Consider the following 13,395-nt stretch of genomic DNA (forward strand, 5'->3'; position numbering starts at 1 on the left):
TTCAAACTCCTATAACGCGAACGTCTCAAATAGTCAATAAACGACGAAAACAGGCAAGTTGGATCAAATTCAGATTATTTAAACTTTAACGAACACTTCTTGCATGACCAAACGGTTTCATCGGTGTGTGTACACTGTGTATCGGATAAAAGCATACCATACGAATAGACTAGCATGTCTATTTACAACAATGCATACCGACATTTTCAACTGCAAATTACATGGAACGAAAGAAAAGGCACTGCAGCTGCATGAATTAAGTTGTCATTCCCAAGATACCGGACGTTATTTTTTTTCTTTCCTTTCAGAACCAATCAATAACATTTCTTTGATTAGTGAGGTTGTGTTTTAAGGAGCAGCTGCGTTAATACGAGTACAAGAGGAAGCTTCACGTCTTCTTGTATCCTGTTATTTCTAAGAGAATCTAGCTATGTTTACGTGTGTAACATAGATCATGAAAAAAATCGAAGAGACTCCGAGAGGAGATATTGCCGACGTCGATCGGTAGGCAGAACCCACATGTAGCTGCAAAGCATCACCATAACCAGGACTCTGAAGTAAGCGATTTTAACACGAATAATTATAGACTATATTTTCAGATAGATTACATTTTCGAAGCCTCAACCTATGAGCAAACCTTGAGTATACACGCCCACTCTTTGCTGCGACATTGAGGGTGAAAGGGCACAAGGGCAAGATGATTGCGCGATAACTGAAGGTATGGGTAAAGACAGCACATTTCTCCAATACGAAAAATTATTCTGACTAAGCAGTAATTTGCACGATTCACAAGTTGTTTAAAACAGCAAAACATGAAGTGAGAGAAAATGAAAGCACACTGAACAAAATTATTCAAAATATTTTAACGTAATGGTGCGTCTTAACCTTAGTGAGAGAAAAAAAAGATAGTCACTGTTTTACCAAAAAGGTGAAATAATTAATGGGATAGTAACCAGTCGGAACTTTATCGAAGCAAGACTGGCAGCTCACTGCTTGAGGAAAGATAGCCACGGCCGCCAGTGAAATGCTCTTCGTCTGACTATGGCTTCAATGCTAACTTTTCTATGAGAACACAATAAGTAAACAAACTATGAACCGTATGCTGTTCCCCGGTAAGAATACGCGGGTAACCGCGAGCAGCCACGCCCGGTCTTAGCATGCACTTACTGTCAGAAAAGCATGCAGTTATGCAACCCCCTACTCTACCTTCTTCCCAATTCCCTTCTTCCTTCTCTTCACCTCTTGTCTTCACGCGCTTTTTGCACTACGAAAACGGCTAGCTCGTTTGCGTTAGTCGGCAGCAATCGCAAGCTTTCACTTGCCCGTACAAGCTGTCATGCGTGGGGCAGTGATATCAATTTCTACATTATGCGGAACATGATGGCGATGGCAAAAATTCGCCTGGAGGGTCCATGTGACTGATATCATAGTGATATTACTCAAACCTGATGTGTCTATATGGGCTTTCAGGAGTAGCTGTTATCGTGTGTAATCATGTAGGCACGTGTAAACGTAATAAGGAAGATGACCGTGTACCTCCTTTCTCCTAGAATGGCTGGAGTAGAATTTTCTTCAGTAAAGTAATCGGTACGCCAAACTAGGCTGACTCATTCAAAGTGTAAAACTCTGCCCACATTGAAAGTTTGCGTCTTGAGGCGAACTAAATGTCAATTACGCAAGTGCAACGTCTTACGAGAGTCGTTGCGCATGCCGACGCCGAACCCGTACCCCTGGCTTCTGGGGGTTTCTCGCGCTATTGTCATTATTCGTATCCGGCTTTCTCGAGAGCACAACAGAGCCGAATTCTCGTGGCACGCCGCTGCTCGGCAGCGCCGGCGAAACCTCAGCGCGTCATTCGAGAACGAGTGGCCGCGGGACAATCCCCGACTGCTCCCCCTCTCTTCCGAGTATTATTAACGGTGCCGAGACTACGGTGCAATGGCGCGCTGGCCGTGCCAATACTATCGGCGCGAGGAGGACTCGAGCGGTGTAGGAGAGAACGCGAGAAAAGGCGAGGCGGTGGCACCGCCACCACCACCGCCGGCTGCAGCCTTGAATGAAAAAGTTAAGGAACGGGTGAAAGACGCCTTGTATGTGTGTGCGAAGCATGTATGTGCGTGCGTACAAGTTCATGTGTGCCTGCGCGATGAGGTGGCGTGGGCTGTATATAAGAGCCGAGAGGTTACCTCTGAGGGGACACCATCGCCAAGTGGCGCGAAGAGAAAGGTTTTCGCTCTACCCCCACAAGGCGGTACCCTTAGTCCACCCGACTTTCTTCGTGTGATCTCACAGACCGTCGACACGATGAAGGCAGCGGTAAGCGCTAAGCAGATATCCCCTCCGCTAAGTGAAAGTTTGGTTGCAAAACTTTGGGCAAACTTTTGGAAAACTTTTGGTTGGAAAACTTTCGGACGTAGAGGTTGGAAAACTTTTGGACGCATGTTGCCAGCGGAAAGTAAAGAAACCCGCTGCTACGAACAAGTACCATGTTCGCGCACCTGGTTCCTCTACTTTTTTTTTTCTTATGCTGGCCTACCCTCCACGTTGCAGTTTGCGAGGCTCATTTCAGCTGCCCAAGCGAATATTACGTCAGTTGATCACAATGAACGTGCCTGACCCGAGTGTAGAAGCTGCAGTGACTAAAGTTAGGCCTACCCATGGTAACCTTCTTTGTGCAAACCCTTAAGTTCGTTGTGAGCAGGTAAAATGATTACGCAGAAATTTTAGTTTCATTGGACTTTTAGGAATGCCGTATAAGTCGTGCAATAATGCAGACATGTCTTGAATATTGAAATTTTAAATGCTGCACACAGTTGAGTAACAACTGAGCAGTCATTCGGCTCCATATTTATGGGTACGCTGAGATAACATACAAGCTTTTTTGGCTGAGTGGTACACCCTTGCTGAAATGAGTGATTACATCACAAGGGGACAACCTTATTTGAATTGCGGTGTAGATAGCGCTCGTAGGCGTGTGTCGAGGCATTACACGGTGTTCTTGTTCTTGGTAAAAAACAATCCCTTTGGTGAAGACAGAAATATTCAAAGACAAACCTTTACGCTCACCATCGTTGCCGGGATGCACAAAATATCACATCAGGATAACTCAAGAGTGATTGTCCTGCTAGGAGACATTGAGAGTGTTTTTGCAAAGTTCTAAGCAATATGTCTTTCTTTGTAGCACCACAGTGAATTGTGGACGGCACGAGATTATACGGGATCTTTTTCCTTAGGGGTAATTTGGCCATTTCATCCTGATATACGACCGCAGTGTAAAAAGCAAAGCTTTTATATTTCGATGGCACCTCTCAACCTTTGTAAAGAGTGTATCTCACGATATCTGCACAAAATATTATGCCCAGCTATCATTGCACTTCTCACTTTTAAAAAAAACTCACTAGAGCATGCCGTAGCCAAGAAAAAATAACGCAGCTCAAGATGATTGAATACGAAACTGTACATATACAGCGCAGATAATAAAAAACACTTGAATGCTTGTTCTTTAAAATTAAATGTTAAACGTATTGTAGGAAAAATTTAGTTATACTATAAGCTTGCAAAATTTAATAAACGGTCAGCATACCTTGGCTACAAAATTAGACCACAGGATAGTTCAAACTCATCACTTGAAAGTTTCATACGTTACTTAGGCACTGAGCCTCTAAAATGCGTGAGCAATCAATTGCAAGTTTATTATAGATAGTCGATCATTTATTTCTATAGTAAGATGAAAGATGGTTACTATACACTGACAGCCGAACAGAATAGGTTGTGCTTGTTAATGTACGTTTAATATAAATATAGGCATGCGCAGAGGGGGAAGGGCAAAGGTTCATTGCCATACCCTCCTCTCTACCAAGTCGATTCACGGGGTGGATTTTGCACGCCCCCCTCTTAGGTAACTAGGAGAGTGGCTGCACCCCCTCCATTCACTTGCGCACACATACGGATATAACCAACAACCTATATACACAATGTTCTCTGGCCCTACCATGCTTACTTTCTGAGTGTTTATATATATTATTACGTGCTCACACTTGTCAACCAAGGCTTTTGTTCGTGTAATGCTTAGAAAAATATTAAAATTGGTAGAAATATCCTTGGTAAGGAGGCATCATTCTTGAAACTTCCACGAAAATTTGTATTGTCAGCAGAGTGACTTGTGGGGCGTTTTGGCTCACTCTTAACGTAGCTTTTGCCGCGAAATAAACACGAGAGACGGACAAGCGCTAAAGAAGTAGTAATGTATTTCAGCAGAGTGACTTGTTGGGTGAGTTGGTTCATTCTTAAAGTAACTTTTGGCGCGAAATAAACACGGGCGACGGACAAGCGCTAAAGAAGTAGTAATGTATTTCAGCAGAGTGACTTGTTGGGTGAGTTGGTTCATTCTTAAAGTAACTTTTGGCGCGAAATAAACACGAGTGACGGACAAGCGCTAAAGAACTAGTAATGTATTTCAGCAGAGTGACTTGTTCGGCGTGTTGGTTCATTCTTAAAGTAGCTTTTGGCGCAAAATAAACACGAGAGACGGACAAGCGCTAAAGAACTAGTAATGTATTTCAGCAGAGTGACTTGTTGGGCGAGTTGGTTCATTCTTAAAGTAGCTTTTGGCGCGAAATAAACACGAGAGACGGACAAGCGCTAAAGAACTAGTAATGTATTTCAGCAGAGTGACTTGTTCGGCAAGTTGGTTCATTCTTAAAGTAGCTTTTGGCGCGAAATAAACACAAGAGACGGACAAGCGCTAAAGAACTAGTAAGGCATTTCAGCAGAGTGACTTGTTGGGTGAGTTGGTTCAGTCTTAAAGTAGCTTTTAGCGCGAAATAAACACGAGAGACGGACAAGCGCTAAAGAACTAGTAAGGCATTTCAGCAGAGTGACTTGTTGGGTGAGTTGGTTCATTCTTAAAGTACCTTTTGGCGCGAAATAAGCGCGAGAAATGGACAAGTGATAAAGAACAAGTAATGTATTTCAGCAGAGTGACTTGTTGGGCGAAATGGTTCATCCTTAACGTAACTTATGGTGCGAAATAAGCACGAGAAATAGAGAAGCGCTAAAAAACAAGTAATGTATTTCAGCAGAGTGAATCGATTGATTTGTGGGGTTTAACGTCCCAAAACCACTATTTGATTATGAGAGACGCCGTTGTGGAGGGCTCCGGACAGCAGAGTGAATCGGTTAGTTCACGCCAAAACCTACGTTTTGTATTGTCAGTGGGCGAATAATGGCTTGATCATTACAGCAGTGCCCACCTATTCGATAGCACAATGCAAAATTATCAAAAGAGTCAGTACACCCAGCAACTGTCCCTTAAAATTTCAAGATGTTACTGAGAGATGACGCTGGAGAAGAATTAACTGCTTGATTGTATGAGGCTAATGCTGCCCGTTTGACTGTACACTTGGAAATATTTCCTGTATATAGGGCGAGTGCACTTTGGCTAAGATGGCTGGCGCTACATCTGACTACTGTTATTCCAGCTCCTCTAGAACTTTTTCATGGGCGAATAAGATTTAACAATAGCTGTTTTTACCTTTAGCCAACAACCAAGCGCTACGGTGGCGTCCAAAGTCAGCTATACGTTCCCTTTTCCCACACCGAAATATATACAAGACATCACATCCACTGTCCACCTGTTTTCAAGAAGCGCGAACAGATAATGGAAACTATAATAATTTTACGCTTTTCTCTTTTGTGAAATGGCGGCACGCTGCGAATAGATGGAGCTTTCTATAAACCACGATTCCCCTGAATATTTTTTTTCATTGCTCAAAAGTTAGCTCGCGTAAGTGTGGCGACTACTATTTCTGGTTTTTCCTATGGCACGGAAACACGATTTGCCAATGGCCGAGGATAAGGTCATCTAAAAGCGCTACAGCGTCTGACGGTAAACGAGCTTTCGCCCATTGTCAGCGGCCTTGGATGAAATGTTAGTGGAAATCTCCCCATAAAGCAGTCGTTTTGTGAGAGGTGTCCGGTTTGTTGCGTCAAGATGATTCATTTGATGACCCAAAACACCGTTACACGAGCTCGGATGAAACCACACCCACTTACTTTTGAAAACGCAACATTGACGAAGGTCATTCAACGACGTTAATGTTAGGCAACACAGAATCGGACACTACACAAATGATTATTGGCGTCTACTTGACGGAAAATGCGGTAATCATTTCTGCGTTCTGACGTAATAATGATCGTACAGCGCTCTTTTTCTTTTTTTTTCTGGTCAGAGGCGAGGGCGCCGCTACATTGAAAGCTGGAAACTACTACGGTGGCTACGGCACATATACCACTATCCTCTATTCCTACCTAAAGCATACACATTTTAAAATGTGATATTTAGAGGCTTGGGGCGTGTACGCCCGAGAGACTGTGTTATAATGTACAGAAAAGGATCTCATTTGATTATTTGGGTTCACACACAACAGCATTCTGGTTCACGTAACAACCACCGACATTGTGCATATCGTTACAGACATTCGAATTCTCCTCTTGTATTCCTTCGCTATGGTTACCTTTTGATGTTAAGCCTAAACGCAGCAAGTGGCCCCAAGAGACTGCTTATTTGATGGTCGAAATTTCTGTTCAAAGAAAAAAAAAACTTGCAAGCTTCTTCTGCATTTGTCTGCGGCGGCTCGAAGGCGAAAGTCACCATCTTATTTTTTCTTCTTAGAAGATGCATTCATTATTTATCTTATTTTTTCTTCTTAGAAGATGCATTCATTATTCTCTGCTGCCCATCGAAAGCTTTCTGTTCCTAAAGTGACTCTGAACTGCCTTCGGGATAGGAGGCACATTGCATTCTTTACAAAGCTTACCGCATGCCGTGTGGAAGCAACGCTTATGGCACTCGACTGCTGCTCCGAAGGTCAAGGGTTCGATCCCGGCCGGGGTGGTCACATTTCCATGGCGGCTAAATGCCAGAGACCAGTGCACTGTGGGATATCAGTGCATAATAAAGAACACCGCAAGAAAACTTCTGCAGCCCTCCACAACGGAGTCTCTCGTATTCGTACCATGATTTGGATGCGTAAAATTCAAGCCCGTATTAATCTGCGCATCTTCACCCGTTGACTGATATGTGGGGTTCAACGTCCCAAAACCACCTTATGATTTTGAGAGACGCCATAGGGGAGGGCTGCGGAAATTTCAATCACCTGGGGCTCTTTAACGTGCACTCAAATCTGAGAACATGAGCCTACAGCCTTTTCGCCTCCATCGAAAATGCAGCAGCCACAGCCGGGATTCCATCCCGTGACCTGCGGGTCCGCAGCCGAGTATATACCTTAGCCACTACACCACCACAGTGGGGCCTTCCCCAGTTTTTCACTTCCTTCGTGATCAGTCGGCCTGCGACTTTGCAACGATGTGACGCGATGGAGTCATAAATTGACGACATGTTCCGTTCCGACATGGCAACGTCACAAATTTTGTACGTCATCATGACCTCATATGGTGACGTAATCACGTAATGATTGTTTTGCATCACCCACGTGGACGCCGTCGCCGGGGTTCGCCCACGGACCGTTGTCGCGTTGGGTGAGGTATATAAGGCTGTATCTTTGAAACTTTGAGGCTTTCTTTGAGCTGAGTTAACGCAGGGTGTTTAATAGATGTAAAACAAAGGGTGCTTTAAGAATGATGATTTCGGGAAAGGGCATTGTATTCGCTCTGAAGTAGACACGTCTCTGTACTGAAACATGTATTTCGGGAAAGCCAATTTTACCGACAGCTATTATTCTCTACAGGTCTGCACCTTCAGTATTGATTGAGGAAACATAAATTGCAGTTAGTCAGTTCATTGTATCAAATACAACACGCAAAAAGGTAAAGCATTTTTGATTATTTTAATTCTCACAAGCGCTCAAGTATCGTTACGTTTTTTTAAACAAAATGATAATTATTATTTAAGACGGTCATTCATTGAGGTTGCTATTCGAGGTTAACATCATTTAAATGATACATGCAAGGCCAGTCGATCAAAATTTAGAAAAATTTATGAATAAGGTGTCGTTCAGGGCAGACATATCAATACTTAAAAACCAGGAAGTTCATGGAACGCAGAATTCCCTCTACAACGCCTCTCTCCTTTTAAGACACTCCATGTACATTGAAGGTATTTCAAGTAAATACATAAAAATTAGAGGTAGAATAAGGAACTGTAATATTTGGTCTAGATATACCTTGCTCTGTGGCGTTTCTTATATCCTAGCATTATTTCGCCGGCATTGCTGACATATGCAAGAACATACTGCATTTGTACCAGCATCAGTTCTAGTAAGTTGTAATGCATGGTTAGGATGGACGATGAGTTTTCAGATATCAGTCTTGTACATCATGTTGCACGCGCCAGCGCAATGGGAGTATTTTATGCTCCCTACCTTTCATCAAGTTCTTTTGATATATGAAAGCCCACTAACGTTGTGATTTTGTCAATAATGTGGTAATCCCTCTCATTTAGCATTTGTGCCTAATCTTTTAACTTTTTGTCTAATGTAGTGTGCGGATGTTATGCAAATTTTAAATTCTTGATTTTTCACCTTGTTTTATGCAACTGGTATTACTTCGCATCCCTATTGAATGTAACAACAACATTATGAAGACGAACGCCTCAGACGACTCATGAGAAGTGTCCCTCACCGAATAATTTGTGTATACAAAAGTCACACACCACCCACATACTTTGTGGCCGGAGGTGCGCGAACTGTGTGTTAACTGTGTCTATGCACCATTATCGTGGTTAAATATTAAAGAAACTGCGTTCGCACGATATCTTCACCGGGTGACTTTCACCTACCAGTTGACTTAAGCGAATGCATAAGGGACTCAGTGAGTTCTTTGAAACAAAATTCTTTAGTTCTAAATAAATGTTTTATCTGTGTTTAGGAAGCGAATAACCGTCAAATGCAGACGCATAGAGAAGGAAATTGTGCAAAGATTTTTCAGATTCAAAGCACGGTAAGTGCAATCATCTCCCGGGATTGTGTGTACAGTTTGTCTATATCATACGAAAAGCTTTAATAAGGTCTGTTATTCAGAGCGTTGAAAAGACCCTTCTATAGTTCAGAAAATATATCTAAAACTGGCTAACCTGCAACTTGTGGTTAAAGCACCCAGAAGTTCTGCTTGCAGCATCGCACGCAAAACAACAGGTCAAGTGTGTGTGTCATTAAAATTCACTGTTTTCAGCTGGTCCTCGCGGTCATGTTAGCCACCCTGGCTCTGGTGTCGAGTGCCGACGAGCCGGAGGCCACATCCACCGATGCTCCAGCTGTGACCAGCACTGCGGAGCCAGCCACTGAGCCAGCTGCCGATGACAAGGACAAGAAAGAAGGCAAGGAGAAAGTGGAGAGCCGTGGTGGCATTTTCGGAGGCGGATTTGGTGGTTACGGACCGGGCGTAGGAATTGGATATAGCGGTCTTGGCTACGGTCTTGGCTACGGCCTTGGCTATGGAGGCCTCGGCTTCGAAAGCGGTCCGGGCTACAGTGGTCTTGGTTACGGTGGAGGTCTTGGTTACAGTGGCCTTGGTTATGGAGGTCTTGGCTATGGTGGCGGCCATGGTGGTCTTGGATACGGCCACCCCGGCTATGGTGGTCTTGGATACGGCAGCCTCGGCTATGGGGGTCTCGGCTACGCCGGGCTTCGTTACGGTGGTCTTGGCTATGGAGGACTTGGCTACGGAGGTCTGGGCTATGGTGGCCTCGGCTACGGTGGAGCTGGCTACGGTGGTTATGGAGGTGGATACTACGGTGCCGGCCGCGGCTATGGTCAGGGTGGCTACGGCTACGGTGGTGGCGAAGCCGCGAAACGCGTGTATGGCCACACTTCTACTTACGGCCAGACGTCCACTTACGGGCTTCAGGCCAGCCAAGGCAGCGCGTATGGTGCGGGACATCAGGCTGGCGGAGCTGGCTTCGAAAAGGCTGCACACGCCGGAGGAGCCGCCAGTGGACAGTATGGTGGTGCCCAAGTCGGAGGCGTCGGAGTCGGAGGCGTCGTCGGTTGAGACTCTCCACATTCACGGTTAGCTGGCTGTAACTTTTTTTTGTGTGCTTGGCAGATACAGGTTTAAGAACTTATAGGTCTGCTAAAGGTGTCGCAAAATGCTTTAATCACCCACGGACTTCTTAAGTGGTTGCGAAAAGTTGCGATATTCGTAGGTAAGGGACTCAATAATACATTCTACACAGTCGCAATCAGCTTACTACTTCTTTATTGCGGGCGTTTTGCCCGCATACGTCGCATTTGGAAGTCTACTACTCTAAAGCAACAACACTGCGATTCAGTGCGTGTACGAGGACAAAAATCCTATGAGAACATATCCAAGTGTGCAGAAACAATGAATGCTGAATGTCACGTTTAAATGCATCGTGCAGTGCGCTTGGGTATTATAACCATCTGTCGTTGCTGTGCGTGCACGGTAGTAAAATACGGAAACGCCAACCTACAACTAAATTCACTGAGACGCTGTTGTGTTCTTACCATCACTGTTAGGCCAGTGCAAGAAAACGCCGCCAATTGTTGCCTCTCCTTGAAGGAATCAAAGTATACGTTCAGAAAAAAAAAAGAAACGGTAAGCTGTGTATTTTAGGTACTGAAAGGCCGATTTAACTATATGAGGAAAGACGCATTGGGAGGCTCTAGACTAATTGAAATTATCTTGGTTCCTTCACATGCCATCGTGGCTGGTTGAGAATTTGCAATCATGAACGCAGAAGCAAAACACCGTTAATTTGTCAACTGTAACATACCACTGTGTGTCAAATGCATTTACTAGGCTGCAGTAATGTTGTAGTCAGTGATGTGCCCGGAAGCATTGCGCGTCATATGTCGCTGAGTCATAACCAAAATCGACAAAGCGTGTAGCAAGTATGAAGCATGGCTGTTAATAAAATGAACATATATATATATGATAGTCTGAACAATGATGAATAGCTCCATGTATTCAATACGGAGATAAACGAATGAAGGCTGTAAGGCAGGTAAGTGAGCCGAGGAAGTGTTTAACTAGATACTTTACAGAACAAAAGGCGAATGAAGTTCCTTGGCAGTTTTTGGTATTATATTCACAGCGTATGATAGTCATCCAAACGATCATCGAATGATAAGGTATGTTGATACAATTTTGTTTGTGCGATGTGTGGGCGTGTGTTGGTGACTGAGTGATGCTTCTGTTATTATTTTTCTTACGACAGAATCTTGCCCCATCCTGCTCCTACTGGGTCTGCGACGGACAGAGAGGAGCTGGATTCTTCACCAACACTGCCTGTACACAGACTTCCATCATTAAAAAAAAGGAAACTTGCTTCGACATGAAATTCGGGCATATCATGAAAGATAACTCATCACGAGAGGGTGGTACAGCATCAGTGGTCGCACGAAGGGCCTTTTCTGACTGTGAATACTCTTGTTTGAATAAATGTTCCTGTTTTCCCTAAGTTCGTTTATTAAGGTGTCATCATTAGAGTAACTATAAGAACTTTCTCGTCCACAGTTTGTTAAACTTTTGTTTTCCGTTTGACGAGCAAGTAAAAAGAGAAAACTTGAAAATGACATTCATCGTGGGATATATTCTGGAATATTAAAATGACGACAAATGTTGTGCTTCAATTTGAAACGGGCCTCCAAAGGTTAGTGTAGAACTTTCGAATATTACAGACAAAAAAAGCTTGTCGCAAAAGCTGGTGCAAGCCTCGCTGAGTAGCGAAGAATGTCATGTGGTGCAGCTATTGTTGCCTATTGTTGCCTGGCTAATCTGCTGCTTCTCAAATAATCGTATTAAAACTTACGTCTATTTATGACCTCTTAGCCAGTGTCGAATCATCACCGTTTGAATTCTAAGAGGAAATTTTAGTTGTGTCGGCCCTTCACTTTTTTTCACCACCAGTGCTGCAAATTTTTGCGCGTATCTGTGTACTTACTGCCCACATATATGCTGTGTTTTTTCAAGCGTCCACTCCTTTTCTCCAGTGCATGACTACTTTACAACTAACATCTCTGCTTTTTGTTTGACACTCCTATGTCGGTTCCTAAGGAGTTAGGAAGAGAGATCAATGCAGGTCCGGTTTGCTGCCTTATTGTATAGAGTGAAAAGAACAAAAAAGGAAAACAGAGAAAGAATGGGACGAAAAGTGCAACTAAAATGAAACATGTGCGCCTGTCTATTGCACGCATGCAAAGAAGGGTCGTACGCAGAAATATGAAACGCGAATGCATTTCTAAGTCGGGCTATGTCGGGCGTTCGTCGGGATCCGTCCACGGCCCTCTCTAGTAGCAACAGCTGCGGGTGCGCGCGCCCCTAACAACCGGAGAACCTACCATGTCACGCTTCGGCGTCGGCAGCTGTCAACAACAGATGCGAGCAGGCGCGCTTATCCTTGCCCCTAGCAACTGAAGCCCCCACTTCCTTGACTTGAACGTGACTTGCCACCGCCTCAATGCAGTGCGTTCGCAACGCGTTTGTAGCGTTTGGGCTGCCAGCGTTTGTGTAGCGTTCGTGTTGATAAGACGCTGACATTACGGCCGTCAGGTAGAACGACAAGTGCAGTGCATCGCCGCTCCTTCTCTCGCCGTTCACTCTCTGTCCTCTCTGCGCCCCACTTTCTCTCCCGCTCGCACCTCACTCTCGATCGTTCGCTCGATGGGCGCCTCTCAAAAACATCCGGAAATGTGTGCTCGAGACGCCGCTGTCAAATGCCAATGACGAGCGGAGAACGCTGTTTCTTTTGTTAACTTCGTAATATTTTTAACCGTCCACGCTAGCTACGACGGCTGGAAACGCATACCGCGTTTCTCGGGACAGAAAAACGACACGTGCGGTGAACGGCAGTATTGGCTGCCCGGTGTAAGAAGAAGAAAAAAAAAAACATTCTTCTAACGCTGGGTTCTCACGTGGCAAACGCCGATATAGACACTACACAATGCATTCGCATTTCCTCACTATTCCCTTCGGGGTGGTGGGAGAATTCTTTTAAAGACGATAGTCTTTCTTGGGGACCTTCGATGCGAAAATTTCGGTCTGTCTGTCTATCGGTCTGTTCATTTGTCTGTTCATTTGTCTGTTTGTCCACCCTTAATGGTACCGGACACTTTAAACGGCACCGGCGCATACCCCAAATGGCCAACCCCATTCCCAGCGCCCACCAATGTTGCTCAAAATTAAGCGTTTGTACTTCGCGATCGTCAATTAAAGAGCAATTATCGCGCATATCTGAGGCACCACAACAACACGCATATATTCTGTATGTGCGTCTTTTACTAGAAAAGGCATACATAAGTTATTCTAAGGACCGTAGCGTTTATCACGCGGCGCTGATCATGCAACGCTTGTACGAAAAGGGAAGTGTTTCCAACGCTTTGCTAAGACAACGCGGTGGTGGCACCTACCCGTCGC

General features: G+C 44.5%; 1 protein-coding gene across 1 annotated transcript; it reads left to right on the forward strand.

Moving 5' to 3' along the window:
- The first annotated feature begins 2,156 nt into the window (after positions 1–2,156).
- Positions 2,157–11,440, forward strand: LOC119161192 (uncharacterized). The gene is made up of 3 exons (XM_037413551.2): positions 2,157–2,316; positions 9,190–10,025; positions 11,198–11,440. Exons 1-2 carry the CDS (start codon positions 2,305–2,307, stop codon positions 10,006–10,008), a joined length of 831 nt encoding a protein of 276 aa, XP_037269448.2. The 5' UTR covers positions 2,157–2,304; the 3' UTR covers positions 10,009–10,025; positions 11,198–11,440.
- The last annotated feature ends 1,955 nt before the right edge of the window (positions 11,441–13,395 follow it).

This window comes from Rhipicephalus microplus, chromosome X (assembly GCF_043290135.1).
Source record: "Rhipicephalus microplus isolate Deutch F79 chromosome X, USDA_Rmic, whole genome shotgun sequence".
Classification (NCBI taxonomy): domain Eukaryota; kingdom Metazoa; phylum Arthropoda; class Arachnida; order Ixodida; family Ixodidae; genus Rhipicephalus; species Rhipicephalus microplus.